The sequence below is a fragment of the Eptatretus burgeri genome, chromosome 17, assembly GCF_056783735.1.
Source record: "Eptatretus burgeri isolate ZD-2024b chromosome 17, Ebu_testis_v1, whole genome shotgun sequence".
Classification (NCBI taxonomy): domain Eukaryota; kingdom Metazoa; phylum Chordata; class Myxini; order Myxiniformes; family Myxinidae; genus Eptatretus; species Eptatretus burgeri.
The window spans coordinates 1,387,182-1,403,115 of record NC_140977.1 but is presented as its reverse complement, the minus strand read 5'-3'; the positions used below and the strand labels follow the sequence as shown (position 1 = coordinate 1,403,115).

General features: G+C 41.6%; 1 protein-coding gene across 2 annotated transcripts in view; it reads right to left on the bottom strand.

Annotated features, from left to right (window-relative positions):
- LOC147009072 (uncharacterized) overlaps positions 1–15,934 on the bottom strand; it is a 219,817-nt gene that overhangs the window by 47,677 nt on the left and 156,206 nt on the right. For both annotated transcript variants that reach the window (XM_085862715.1, XM_085862714.1), the window contains exon 12: positions 1,634–1,777. In XM_085862715.1, coding sequence (XP_085718841.1) covers positions 1,634–1,777 — 144 coding nt within the window. The remainder of the gene's footprint in view (positions 1–1,633; positions 1,778–15,934) is intronic.

Below are 15,934 nucleotides of genomic sequence, written 5' to 3'. Positions count from 1 at the left end.
GTTGCATGCCATCTACACATGCGGGTGGGTTACAGGGGATGAAAGAGACCTGCCAGGTCTGTGTGTGTGTGTGTGTGTGTGTGTGTGTGTGTGTGTGTGTGTGTGTGTGTGTGTGTGTGTGTGTGTGTGTGTGTGTGTGTGTGTGTGTGTGTGTGTGTGTGTGTGTACATGCAAGTTGCCATTGTTGCATGCCATCTACACATGCGGGTGGGTTACAGGGGATGAAAGAGACCTGCCAGGTCTCAGTGTGTGTGTGTGTGTGTGTGTGTGTGTGTGTGTGTGTGTGTGTGTGTGTGTGTGTGTGTGTGTGTGTGTGTGTGTGTGTGTGTGTGTGTGTCGTTGATTGGTATATACATATGTGGGTTTCAGAATGTGGAATAGAGTCCTCCCAGGGTGGGCTCAAAGTATCCAGCTTCATTACGGTAAGGGGGTCACGATTCACGGACCAAGCTGTGAAGTTTTGTTTTCAAAGTTTTGTGCCGAGAGCTGTCTTCAGGATCGTTACTAAGCCCAGGTCGGCTTCCAACTGTAGTTCGTTTGTCGTAATATTCCCAGGGATGGTTTCTAATATATGTGAGGTTCTTCTTCATCATTCCCATGAGGTTTTTCCTCATCACTGGTACAACTTTGGCATTCTTCAGCTTCCAGGATATTTTCACTTAATGCTTGAGGTCTTCGAATTTAGTAATTTTCTTGATTTCTGCATCATTAGTCCAAAATCACTGGTATTAACACCTCAATTAGCAATGCCTTCTTCTCTTTTATTTTTGTACTGAAGGATGATATCTGGTCGCAATGCTTAGTTTTCGATGTTCGCGCTCGATGGGATCATTGGGTCGTACCTGAGCGGTAGGTACTTCCATGTTTTCAGCGATTGCTTTTGGTTCATGTTCAAAGTGTTTGCAGATGTGCCAGCGGATTACTTTACAAACTCTGTTGTGTCGGTGTGTTCAGCTGTTCTGACATGAGTATTTTTTTGTGTGTGTGTGCGGTCATTAAGCATAACATATCATTGTCTTCAATAACCCCACCTCCACCCCTCACCTTTCACTTTTTTCTCTCTCTCTCTCTCTCTCTCACCCACTCCTTGCACCCCTCCATCCCAAAGTGTACAGCAACATTTGAGTCATTGATCTCTCAACCTCCACCCCCCCCCACCTTCCTCGCTGTTCCCCCCTTCCTAGCTTTCCCTCCCTCCTGCCTCCTCTCTCTACCCTTCCTCTTTCCTCTCTCCTCTCTTCCTCTCTCTCCCTCCCCTCCCTCCTCTCCTCTCCCCCCCTTATCACACCAATCAGCGAAGCAATGGGTTGTATTTGCTTGTACATAATAAATAGACAGGTGGCTGTTGAGGGCATGACCCAGAATTAGGGTTGCCATGTCAATGGTGAGGTAACGCGTAACAAAGGAGTGAAGACCCTGCTGGGCCCGGAAATTCTAATCGGCATCCACGGTTGCCTCGCACCCCGTGAGACCACAGAGTTATCCGTGGCAGGCGGCCTCAGGAACGGAAGTCGGGTATAGATCCGAGGAACTCCCTCGTGATAACCCCAGACCCCGGATCCATAACAATATCATACAGAGGATTCATAAAACATCGAGGAGTGCAGAGTGTCCTGTGCCTGCGTCTGATTACCTTTGAGCAGTTGAGCATCGTCGCTGGGGTCTTTGGAAGGAGAATCACAAGGTTCCTGCTTCACGCTCTCATTGCCCAAAACATCCCGGGTGGTCTGAAGAAAGTTTCTTTGGGAATTTTCTGTCTTCACGAGATGAGCTTCATCTGCAAATCGTAAAGTTTATTACGAGGAAGAAAACAAAAACATTATTTTTTTCAAAATTGTATTGTCAAACCTTTGTTGTGGGAAAATGAGTGTTCTGGACCAATTTCCCAACCAACACCCTTCCCCCAGTGGAACACCGCTCCACCAAACTGTCATGGCCTTCAATTCACCAATCAGGGATTAAGCTGTCATTCACCATAGACTCATAGAACTTTAACTAGGGGAATATTTTCATTCAAAATTCACTAAAAAGCTAATTTGGAAGCATAATGTGGACAAATATGCACACCCCAACATTTTCCGGAAATGAAATTGGGTAATCACAGGGCAAAATCCATTAACGTTTGGGGATGGATATCTAACAACAGCTTTTTGATCGACGAAGGAAAACTTTAGTTCGGTTCCACATTCCATGATAAATTTGGCCAAATTTCTGAAAAAAAAAAATGTCCATTTAAACCTGGTGAATGAAATATTAAATTAGTTTTAATTGTCAATCAATATTCATGGATAGAGAAAGAGCTTTCGAGGTATTTGTGATATGTAGTACATCACATTAATTCAAAACTTTCCTGAGCATTGTCATGTGCACATAACCTCTGCAAAAAAATAAAATAAGAAGGAACATGATGTCATGACGGAATGGGAATATGTGAGGAAGGATGACACTGTGATCTCACCTCTGTGGTACTGATGTTATACATTGAAGAAAACATTTGCAAAACCAGAATGGCACTCGGGAGAGAGCATCCCCATGCCAGGCTGAATAGTTTACGTTTTGTATCCCACTGATAAGCCAGATCTGCATGAGAACCTCAACAAAAATCTAATTGGCTTGTTCTTGTCACCTACCCAATTAAATTCATCCACTAACTTTCGTCGAAATCCGTACACATTGTTTTGAATCATCATGAAACTGTCGTGGCCAAAAATATTGCCACCCTTGTACTTCTTTAAAATAACTCACAATTTTCTCCAAAAATAAGTTGAAATTGACAACAGTATTTGGTCTCCACAATTCTGTATTTCACTGTTCACATTACAGAACCTTTGTTTTTGATTCAGAACTGAATATATCCTTTTAAATCAGAAAAGAAAAAGAAATGGCATTGACAAAATTATTGACACCTGAGAGTTAATATTTGGTATCATGGCAGTAGGGTGAATATACTGATTCTGGCTCACTTTTCCCCATGTAAGTGAATGGGGGATTTTCAGCGATTCATTTTTTTTTTCCCCTTAAAAAGTGAACCCCCTTTTTATCCCAAGGTATATTTATTTGTCTCCCCTTTTAACCAAGGGGCACTCTTCAAATAACCAATGCAATAAGATAAAGATTTGCTCAAGTAGTAAAGTAGTAATGTGATTTGTTTAAGGTGATTCTGAAGAAATATCTGAAACATGTAAGCTGAAGGGCACTCTTTTTCAAATAACCAATGCAGATTGTTTAGCTCACTGATTGAACCTATTAAGATTTGTTCATTCTCAAATTCCTTCAATAGTTTAATTTTCTTTGCACAATAATCCCCATCTAAATTATTTAAAAATAAAACACTTGAATATTTATATTTTTTAAGATATCCCCTTTTCTGCCATACAAATGTAAAGGCAGAGCTCTCTGACTCGAGACCCCTAGGACAAAAAAAACTCATACAAATTAATAGGGAGAACTCTCTGACTCGAAACCCATTAGGATAAAAAGAGGAGAATGATTTTCTCTCCCCCCCTGACTCTTACTCCACTTAAAGGTGAGCCAACAAATGGGGAAGGTTTTTAAGTGTTTTCAGTTCGTGCCATGAAGATGAGGAAGTATTCTGTGAGAGACAAGGCCTCGTGGTTATATTTTAAATCAGAACACTAACAGGTTAATAAACGTAAGTTTTATCAAAAATCATTCAAAGCATTTTCATTTTGTGTTAAAAATGGGTAAGTGCTTCAGAATGTATCGCCCTCGCATTTCCCAAGCGAAGCTGTCTTGCCCGAAACGTCATTTCCCCGTGTGGACACGCCCTGAAAAATTCCAACATTGCGTAATTTCACTTCCTCAAGTTGTTTTCTAAACGAGCCGTCAGTCGTAAACTTTGTCTGAAAGCTTTATAATTTTTCTCATCTTGTCCTATTGAGAAATTATCTTGTTGTTTCAACTTGTCCTTTCGTCTGAAGAAGAAGAGAATCCATTACAATATCGGTAAGTTTGTTTGTGTTCTTCCTCTGAGAATCACAGTGAAGCAACTGATTGTTAATTAAATCACTGTATGACGAATATATATTGTTTTTTTCAACAGATTGTCTCCAATAACAACATCCTTGATGGCCGTTGTTGAAAATGAATGATCCGAATTACACTATGTCTGGGTACAGATGTCTGATTTTGTACAAGAGATTCGGATTTTCAGGGGAGAAATGAGAGAAATCATTACCGACTGGAAGACATTGCTGTTATCTCCTAGAATCTTGAAAGATCCGACTTCAAGGTGAGAAACACACACGTGCACGTGGATGTGTGAGTGTATGTATATCTGCTTGTCTCTGTGTTCATTTCTATATCTGTCTCTGCCTGTTAATATGTCTCCTGAGTTTTAACACATTATGTTTTTTATTTTTCAGTTTAAACACCTGTCTGGATGAACCAAGTGTACAAGTTAATCGTCTGCAGGAATCTGACCTGGCACTCAAGGCATCTGAAGCAGACTGCTTGGATATATCATCTGTTTTTACAACTGAATATTTAATATTATCAATGTTGATTAATTATAAATACTTTCCTGACAATTATCTGATTCTTAACTACAAAAAACGAATCAAGGAGATTTAGGGAAGGGGAGGGGGTGGGGGGGGTGCGCCACCCCAACGACCCATCACCCCCTCATCCCACCACCCTCCCCTCCCCGTGTGTGTGTGGGGAAGGGTGGGGAGTGGGAGAAGGGAGGTGGTGGGTCAAAGGTGGGGGGGGGGGTGCACAGAGAAGATGAGGGGGTTGTGTGTGGGGGGGTTGTGTGGGAGGGGTTTGTGTGGAAGGGGCTTTTGTGGGAGGGGCTTATATGGGAGGGGCTTGGCGGGGTGGGGACTTCTGTGGGTGGGGCTTGTGTGGGGGGCGCTTGCGTGGGAGGGGCTTATATGGGAGGGGTTTATGTGGGCAGGGTTTATGTGGATGAGGTTTATGTGGATGAGGTTTGATGTGGATGGGTGAATAGATGGGTGGATGGGTGGATGGATGAATGTGCGGGTGGAGCTTGTATGGATGGGTGGACAATTTTTTAAATTAAATAAACATGTTGTGTGTGTGGGGAACTAATTAATTAATTGACTAATCACTGATTATGTGAATATGATGAATGTGGGTGGAGCTTGTGTGGAGTGGGGTTTGTGTGTGGAGTGGGGTTTGTGTGGAGCTTGGGTGGGGTGGGGTTTGTGTGGGTGGAGCTTGTGTGGGCGGAGTAAAAAAAATTCAATTTATATCTGTCTTTTGTAATTCCTGTGAATAAAATGAGCCTAAAATCTCTTCCCCTTCCAAATCATATATCTTATAAGTCCAAGGAACCGTATCTATTACATAAACAATTTTAAAAAGTTCGTTCGTCCATCGTTTAATATAACCTTTTTCAAAATGAGATTTCCACCTATATATTCTTAAAATATCACGAACTTTGAACTTTGCTTTTCTGACATTAATCTCTTTTTCATATTTTAATTTTGTAAATGTTTCTGATGGTTTCATATTCGTTGACGTGTGAATCATGTCATTATACTTATCCACAATATCCTGAATAAAAGATGACCATTGTTGTGAACCGAGTTGTGTGAATTTTTTATATAGTCTCTCTTTTAAGGTACGATTAAAACGTTTAACAACAACGGCCTTTCCTTCATTAAAGGTACTGTACAATGTAATACTGTTATTTTTTAGAAAATTCATAAATGTCTTGTTATAAAACTCTCTACCCTCATCAGTCCACAATTTTTTTAGGTTTTCTCTTACTTTTATTAAATATCTGTTGAAAGGCTAAAATAAGAGTATTACCTGTTTTGTTTTTTAAAGGGATAACCCATGCGTATCTACTCCTCAAATCAATAACGGTTAAAGCATACTTGTACCCCTTATCATTATTGAGTTCAATCAAATCAGCGGACCAGATATAATCAACTTCCTTGGCATAAACCTTCCTTCTCTGAAACTTTATGAATATTGGTTGATGTAATTCATCAGCTAATTGCTCTTCAATCTTCATGACATCATTAGAGCCTATAAGTTTTTTGAATTTCCAAGTCCAAGTTTCAATTTAGCACTGATCATCTTCTTCACGATGAACCTATCAACTTTTTATCTCAAGATTGGATTTTGTATCAGAGACAAATTATACAACATTTCTCTATCGGCTTCATGCTTTTCTTCCAACGTTGTGGTATTCCCATAATCAATATTGTGTCTCATGCACACTTCATCAACTCTATTGATGGGCTTACTCCATGATTTAGGATTGTCTGCCTCATCTAATCTTTTATCCATGTTTGTGCCTGGACCACATAAAGAATACCCTGGTAGATGTAATTCCCCTAGTATTCCAGTAGTTGTAAATTAACTTCTTAATAAAAACTTTTGTATATCTCCTCCACGTTTGTGTTTGGAGATAAATTGACACTTTTGAATCACACACCGAACATGTCCCTTTTTGTATAACCCTGTTATTTTTACTTTTAAAATACGAAATATTTTTAGTATTAGTTTTCTTTTTACATTTGAGACAATAACTCATTTATTCCGACAGAGTGAGGAAAATTCCTACAGAGTTCAAAGACCTTTTTAGTTTCCAACATGCACATTTGAATCTTAATTTTTAAAACATAAAGAATCCTTCGAAACGTCTTTACTCTCTCCTCCATTTATTGAAGAAAAAAATGAAAAACTTGAATTAAAATCAATATATTGCCGATGACAATAGTCTTGTCGAAAATATTGCGAAAAAAAACTTGTCAATTGTTTGTTTTCCTCCTCGGTGGGTTGAGTTATTTTCTGTAATACCTCCAATCTTTTTTTTAATCTCACTGGTTTCCATATTTTGATATTTATTCATCTCGCTCTTTCCTCCCTCTCTTCCCTCTCTCCTCCTTCTCTCTCTTCTCTTTCTTCTCCCTCTCCCCATTCTCTTTCTTCTCCCTTTCCTCCTTCTCTTTATTCTCCCTCTTCTCCTTTTCCTCCTCTTCTCTCTCTAATTCAACTCCTTCCTCGTCCCTTACTATTGTTGCATCGCTTACACCCCATAGAATATCATACATATATTCATCAGGATTTCTTGTTATTCCTGCATCCAAAATATTTTTTTTTACAACAGGAAACCAATAAAATTTCTTTTGAATTTCCAAAAGAGCCTTACTTTTTCTAAACTTTATAATTTTTTTCATTATTTAACATTCTAATTAAATCTAAAGTTGTCGGTTTATCAACATCAGCATAATGCCAATCTTTTATTGAAAATACCTCATTCTCATGTTGTAGAACATATTTATTAAAATACCGAATACCCTTTTCTTGAAGGTATGCTTGGACACAGAAATTATAATTTTCTTGAAGCCTTCTTGCCGTCATTTATGTATTAGAAATATATGTTAGAATAATATTATGACACGAAACACCTCCCAATCTTCCCATAGTCAGATCATTTTGAAACAATATTATTTGTATGTTTAGGCACGTTTGTTAATTCATCTCTCATACAAATAACCACATTATGAATTTTTCATTTCTTACAATATTTGATGTTCTAAATTTGATGTTGTATTCTTTCCAAATTCTTTAAACCACTCATCAATGCTCATTTATGTATTAGAAAGATATAATCCATTACCTCTTTTAGTTAATTTTACACCTGCTTGTGCGATTGAAGAAAGCATATCTCCAACTAACAATCTCGTTTTATCAGGCAGACCTTCAAGTTTTTCAGCAAAATATACAATTACACCACTTCCACTCATTTGTTTCTCCAACTCTTTGTTATGTCTTTCCAATTCTTTTTGAGCCTGGAGTTGAGCCTTCCTTTCGTTGGCAGTTTTCACCGCTGTTGAAATACCACCCGTCAATGCTCCAACCGCACTTAAACCAGCAAATAAAGGAATTGGAAATGGGAGAAATCCTCCACTCGTCTCTCTTATTGAATATTTTTTCAACATTGGTTTTGTCATTTTAATTTTAAGTGAGCCAGTATCGTTCAAGATTTTAACCTGTTCTCTTGTGAGCAAAACATCATTTCTCACTGCTCCTTTTCTCTGAATTGTATTAACGTTAATTATACAAGGCTTTTGATTTTGAACACAAGATGATAGTTTATGAAGATTCATTTGATGAACATATAGCCCCGTTGGTACTTTGCCACTCATTTATTTAACAAAAAAATTATGTGAGACTAATCATAACAACATTATCTGGATTAATCTGTAATTCTGTTTCTTCCAAAAGCAAACAATATGCATCAACTTCTTCACCCTCTCCTCTTTCAATGTATAGGGAAGTATCCACTCGATTTGACTTTATAGTTTCCTTTTGAGCACTCAGGTCAAACGCATAGATTGTATACAAACTTTTAAATGCTGTCATATCCAAAATAGGTTCTTTATTTCCATTACTTTCACACACCTTTTGGTAAGACTTGTATGCTTCAGCAAAATCATTTTTTCCCAATTAATTTCCAATCTATCTTGTAGATAAAATGTTCCATCTCGAGAAACACGAAGTTGTTTCACCTCAACATTATCACTCAATGCATTATTCTTATCAGTAGCAGTATCGCCATCTGGTTTTTAAAAAATGATCCACAGATATCGTGGCTTTCCTTCCAGAACACCCAAATTCCACGTGTGAGTGGTTTGGTTTAGTTCAACATGTTGACATCTTCTTTTGAGGTATGATACACTGAGTGGTTTCTTTGAGTTAAGTCTTCTATTCAACATCTCTTCTGTTTTAACATTAGGAGTATATTCACGAATATACCAACTCATTTCATCAATTACAAATTTATTCTGCTCATCAAAAGCACTACCAACACCAAAAAGCAATCTATTTTCATTATCATTCCTTTGTATACTGAACAAAAATATAAACGCACCAAGCGATTGTTACTATTTTACCTCAAACCCATTTATACTAAATCTTCACAACAATTTGGTTATAGAATCCATGACAATTGAGCATTAAATTTCAAAGAGTTCCTTGAGAATTCTGGCGACAGTCTTTGCGCTACAACAGCCGACACAACCGAGGTGTCACTGTCAGAGTTCACACAGTCAGTAGCGGGTGTTGGCCTCCCTCAAGCTTGGCCTCCCTCAAGCGGTTATGCACCGTCTGGGCTGAAATGCGCCTGTTATGCAGCCCGACAGTCTCATCGGCAGTCCTCGTGGCCGGTCGGAGTCGATCCTGGAGATGTTGCAGCCTCATGTGACGATCCTGACCGGCGGTGGTCGCCGGGCATGTGGGCGGTTCACGGTGCTTCCAGTCTCTCTGAGGCGCGTTCTCAGGCGGCTAATGGTGGAGTGGTGGACATTGAAGTGTGCTGCAACGGCCCGTACTGACGTCCCAGCATTCAGCATGCCAATGGCACGCTCCCTCAAGATTTGTGACATCTGTGGCATGTTGACATTTGGCACCAGTCCACATTTTGGGGAGGCCTTTTATAGGGCAAACTATAGGGAGTGTTTGTGTCCTGGTCACGCTCACTGACCATCACTCTGTCAAGCCCCATGGTGCTCATGGGAAGGATTACTCAACGTGTGAGTCCACACACTCAGAGTGGTCAATTTCAATGGGAACATCTGTCTTGAGCAAAACAAAGGAACCATTGCTCAAACATATCATCGGTTTGACCATTTTCCCATAATGGCAATCTTGACTTAGATATTTAGGTTGGTGCATTTATATTTTTGTTCAGTATAGTTGAAATCTAATTTTAAGACCATACAGAACTTTATCATGATCACAAAATCCACATATACCTTTAAGAGGAACTGCCACAGTAAAACTATGAACTGCTTTTGTATCATCATTATACACTCCTTTCCTTTGAATATATCCAGGGTCTGTGGTTGTTCCCGTTGACATATCAGGAATAAAACCTTCAACAGCCCCCTTTCCCATTGTATCACTGAATGTATATAGTGTGAACTTCATCATTTCAGATACAGCAGAGACAAAATAAAACGCTTCAACTTCTTGTGTTCCAATGTACAAACGAACACTATCAAACATTTTCCAGAAAAAATCATTTACGAGTGTAGCGTTTGTGTTATTCCCAGCCTAAGCGAATTTAAATTTACACAACAAGAAACTTTCGGATAGATTCAAATAGGTTTGTTGATTATTTATTTCAAAACTTTGTTCCATTTGCATTCCAGTCTGTTCCAGTTATTGCATTTACCTTGAAGTAATCTTCTTTTTTAGTGGAGTATGAGATGATAATAGTATCATCCAAATCATAGATACTATCAATTGCTTCCATACTTGTATTTATTTTAGAAAAAAAGATGTTAAAACTTTTGAAACCCTGACCCAAGTATTTGAATTATTTTCTGTCGTTCTTGGGGGAAAAACTGAGTGTTGCCTTTCTTAATTTCTTTAATTGCTTGTAATTTATGAGATTCCTTTTGGGCATCTTTTATGCTCTTTACAGCACCTGCTACATTTCCCACAGCACTCATATTTACAGTACATCCTAACACCTTAACTTACAAATTCTACACTAACCATGGCCCCGGATCAATGGACTCTGCAGGCAGAAAAACAAAAGTCAAAAGAAAACCGGTGCACGGGCCGCCACTGCAGGCCCGTGTTGTAGCTGCCAACAGGACAGTTGTTGCAGCTTGCGACAATCCCAGCACATGGTAATGAACAAGGGGGGGGGGGGGGGTGGCAAATCAAAACAGAACGGGGCAAACGCAGAATCGAGGGCAGCAGGCATGGATGGCAAAAGCAGGCAGGCAAAGCATGGCAAAACAAGGTCGCCGCAGGCGAACACAGCCGGCAGACGATCCGACCGGCACAGGCCTTGAAGCAAAAACAGCTGCAGACGATCCGGCCGGTACAGGCCTCGCAGCAAAACACAGCCGGCAAATGAAGTGGGCCGGCACAGGCCTTGAAGTAACACAGCCAGCCGATAAAGTTGGCCGGCCTTTGCCTTTCAGTGGAGGTTGGTGGAGGGAGTGCGGTGGTGCTGGCCACTCGGAAGGCGGGCTCGGACCTACCTACCTGTTTCCCTCCCACCTATTGCCTTTGCCTGTCACTGTCCATACCCACTCCCTTAATTTGTAAAAAACAATTTAGCCCCAATTTATTTTTTTGTTGTTTTTTTATTTATTTTTTTCTTACTTCCCCACTATAATTTCGTCCCCTAACCCCCTTTATCGTCCTTGTTCGGCTTACCTATCGTCTCCTAGCCTACTCCCAACCCCAACGTTCCCTTCCCGGAGGGGAATAAGGGAGAGCTTACGTCCTGTGTCGAGGCCCAACGAAACCTCAGGATGGCCTCCCCAAACTTCAGCGATCCAACCCAAAGTGGGTCCAGAAGCCCACAACGTGAGCGAAGGGATGGATGGTGCGGAGGGGTACACTTCCTAATCTACCCTATCCATTTAACTGTTAAACTACCCCGGGGCTTGCAACAAGCACCTCTCGCTTATCCTATCGGTTCTAGCAACCAAGATTCCAATCGCCTGTGTTGGTGTCCTCGCAAATTCTGGGCCATGCCCTCTAATTTTCTCTCCGTACCCTCAAACGGTTTCATGGCTGGGACGCGTGGCTCCCTTGGCAGGCACGACCCTCTGCCGATTCTCTAACAATGGCACCCCCGGGCACTACACTGCCTCTGAGCCTACCAGCTCCCTAAACTCCAGGGAGTGCCCTCCCTGGCAACTCCCCTGAAACGCTCACATGGCAGGCTGGCTTCCCGGGCCCCTTTCCGAGGGTCACCCGTGCCCACAACACTGCCCACGCAGCTAACGGCACCCTGGGCCCCCGCATCATGCGCGCGCACACGTGCCCAATACGCTATCCCGGCCCCCCCATGGGCCCTTGGCCTAGACGGCCGACTAGCCCGGTGCCCGGGGTACCCACCTTTCGCAGCCACGCTCCCAGCCCGTCAACAGGGCTCCTGCTCCCCTCCAAATGGGTATCGAGCCTGCATTCCCACCAACAACAAAACGACCTCCATTTTGTCAATTTAACTAACCCAGCTAACTCACGCTACACTGACCCGGGGTCCTTTGGGTGGTAATCACTCCTCCTCCCAATCACTCATCGCACCATGCATTCCACATTCGCTCCACTCACACAGACCCGCTGGCCTCACTCACTCAACAAGTACATTTTCCATTCCATTTCTCCACTCTTCAACACACACATCGCCGAACTCTGCCATCCTGCTCACCACTTCCCCGAACTAACTTGTGCTCCCACGTCGTCCCTTAAAATACAGCACGTTTCTTTTAACACTACGTAGCTAAGCTACGTCCCCTCTACACATCCACAGTCTGCCACTGTCCTCAAATATTATTTACCCTCCTAAATCTGAACTACAATCCCTCTACCAAATCCATTCCACGGGCCCCATGAGGACTTATCCCTGCCCCATGGAGCCGGTTTAACAAACACTAACCCTTCCCCCTTACTAGTTCCATCCTGTGCCCAGGCAGGGGGGTCTTCCACCCCATGCCCGGGAATCCTCTTCAGCCGAAACCGAGGCTTGCATTTTTTTTTTCACAAAAAAATGCGCAGCACCAGCGAGGAAACTCGCAACCTGCACACCAGTGTGGCAATTCACAGCCGCGCACCTGCGGCGTGACGTCATGGCAGCTGTTCGCGTCCCTCGTCCCTCTTGGACGGTACCATCCTGCAGGGATTCACCCTCCTGCCGGATTCCAACCATACACGTAGCCATGACGTCACCCGGCGCATAAAAAAAACACAAGCCTCGCGTCTCGAGGGGTTCCCCATGCGAACACTTGTGCTCTGCCCTTTGGAGCTTAACACACACACCCGCGTGGAGAACCCGTCCGGTCCAAATTCGAAATCCTGCCGAAACTTTGTCCGTCGCGGGATCGGCAACATCCACCGCGCTCATTTCCGGACCGGATTTCACTCCCGCAAGTGAGCACGTGGGGGTCTCGTGTGTACCACAGCACGAACCTTGCGCTCACCGCCATGCAAACCCGGCGCGGTCCCCGTTGAAACTACGGCCGCTACCCGGCCTTCGTCCTTTTGTCGCCGTCGTCGTCGCCATTTAACACACGCACTCCCGCGTGCCATGACGCTCACACACCTCTCCATGACACTCAGACATGCGGTTGCGTGTTCCCGCATACCGATCGTCATCTCTCTTTCATACTGCTTTCTCACACACGTGGTCTCTGTTACACACACCTTTTCACTCACGATCGCCATTTCACCCACGCTATGCGTGCGTTTCAGCACGCATTTCGAAACACTCGAAACCACACACACCGGGACACTCACGCTGGGAGTTCGCGCCACAACAAGGGGTTCCGGGGTCTCCAAACCCCCCAAGCTCCGTGTGCACCCATCCACAGCATTCACCCCCTCGACCGGACCCACCTGGTTGAGATCCGCTTCAAGGGAGCATAGAGTCTCCCTCCGTTCCCGAAGGAGGCTATCCGGCTGCTTGCACCGGGTCACGACACATTCCCCGAGCTCCCCCTCATCGTCCTCCACCAACTCCATGTGTGTGTGCTCATCTTTCATCCCGTCTTTATCGTGTATTCTCTCCTCTACTTTTTCTATCTCCCTTGTCTCTGTTATTCCTTCCAACTCCTGCATCTCCGTCACCTCTACCTCCTTTAATTTCTCTGTTATTTATTTCAACTCCTGCGTCTCCGTCTCCGTCTCCGTCACCTCTACCTCCTTCAATTTCAATCAAAAAAAAAAAAAAAAAAAAAAAAAAAACCTCTACCTCCTTCAATTTCTCCGTTATTTCCTTCAATTCCCGAATCTCCGTCGTCACCTCTACCTCCTTCAATTTCTCCATTATTTCTTTCAACTCTTGCGTCGTCCAGTCGTGTCCGAGTTTTTTAGTTTCCCCGATAATTGTTGTTGCGATGACCCAACAACGACTTCAGACGAGTTTCATGAGTCAGGGAGAGAGAGAGTAGGAGGAGGGAGAGAACGCAGGAAGAGGGAGAGAACGCAGGATGAAGGAGAGAACGCAGGATGAAGGAGAGAATGCAGGAAGAGGGAGAGAATGCAGGATGAGGGAGAGAACGCGCCCCGCCCGTGTCCGACTTTTATAGTGCGGGGCTCAGCCCTTCACTCTGCCCCGTTTTCGGCTCCACCCTCCTTCGAGAGGGTTCTCGAAAAGGGGCGTTCCCTCACCCCGACCGCCTCACACTGTCCATCCACCAATCGGCGACGAGCCGCCCTTCCCCCCTTCCCTTACACCAAGCACGGGGAAGAATGGCGGGGAAAAGCCCACCAGCATCCTTGGCAGTTTTTGTTCGTTTGAAATAGAAGATAGAGAAAGAAAAACGACTAACTGGAGGATTGCAGCCCGAATGGATCACATAAATTCTCTCGATACAACGGGTCTGGGCTAACTACACATGTACCTATCGAGATATCTCACCTGAAGGCCCTTTATGGTGTAATGCGAATTTCCACAGCCGTAACAATATCTTCAATGTTATAATCATTAAGGTTTTTTTCAAGTTTAAATAAACCGATTATATCTTCTTTTTGAAGACCAGCATTAAAGCATTGTGAGAGTAGTTGATACTCTGGTTGAAAACTCGACTTTGTGAAAATTATTAAATTATCAACATCTAAAAATTTGCGAGTCAGGAGCATCTTCAAAAGTAAGCAGGTTTTTCCGCATACGCTTGAACCAACTATGACACATCTTAATGAATTTGGGAGATTTTTTATGGTTGTTAAATTTTATCTTATTTTCCCAAATGGGTAAACAAATCATTCATTTATATATTTGGAAAACAGGTTATTCAATTTATTATTGGCTTTTTTAGAAACTCGATATTTTATCCTAAGTTCAGGTTTAATTTCAAGATAATCCATTATTTTATTTATGAAATATCTTGTGTTGATATTTCCCTGAAAAATCACATCCATGAATAATATATAACAACAATCCTTTGAACATTTCTCGAATACGCTAAGTTTCTTCCATTGTAAGGAAAGGTCTGTTATCACCCTCATACTTTACATTCATTTCTCCAATCAATCTTGAAAAGTAATTCATTTTTGGTGTAAATCAAAAAGAATTATTTTCCTTTTTACATTTTTTATCATCATTAATTGGAAGATAATCACAGAATATACATTGCTTATAGGCTTTTGACTGTGTTTAATCCCACTCTATCACACGCAGGGCAATTCTCAAATTTGTCATATGGAGAATCAGGGAAGTAGAATGTTTATAAAGGAAAACTTTACTTAAACTAAAGTTCATCGATACTTTCAGTTGCATAATGACTCGTATTTAATAATATTACCATCGATATCTATATACTTTTTTTTCATTACCAGATTCAACTACAACATTTTTATATTGAAGATAATTTTAAAATGATCCTGAACTACTTTTGAACGAAATGTTATTTCACCTGATTTATTAACATCCTTTATTTCATCAGGATTTACATCTTTACGGTTGTTGAAAAAAAATACAAATTTCTCCTTGCATATTACAGATGGTCTTATCTTTTCTTTCTAAAGCTTCATCCATAAGGTGTTTATTCTTTGATACTTTTTCTTGTTTCATTGCTTTTTCTACTTTTGAATATATTTCCAGAAGGACAGGAGAAACTTTTGTTAGAGATACTGTAATTGATGTTCTTCCAGGTATAGTAAAAGCCCTAATTAAATCTAAAAGGTATACTAATTTCCACTGAAGGAAAGTTAAGAATTCATCTTATCCACCATAATTGTTTTTATCCAATAGTTGTTATATTTATCTTTGTTCAATTTTACATCCTTGACATATTTCTCAGTATCTTTCACAAATGAAGAGATTGATTGAAACTTGTCTTTTGTGTCTTGAAACATTGTATTTATTAAGTGAAAAAAGTTGGAGGATAAAATGGTTTTAAGCACAGATTCACCTATAAATTAAACGAAATTTTCATCAAGAAAATTTTAGTTTAAGCAAAGT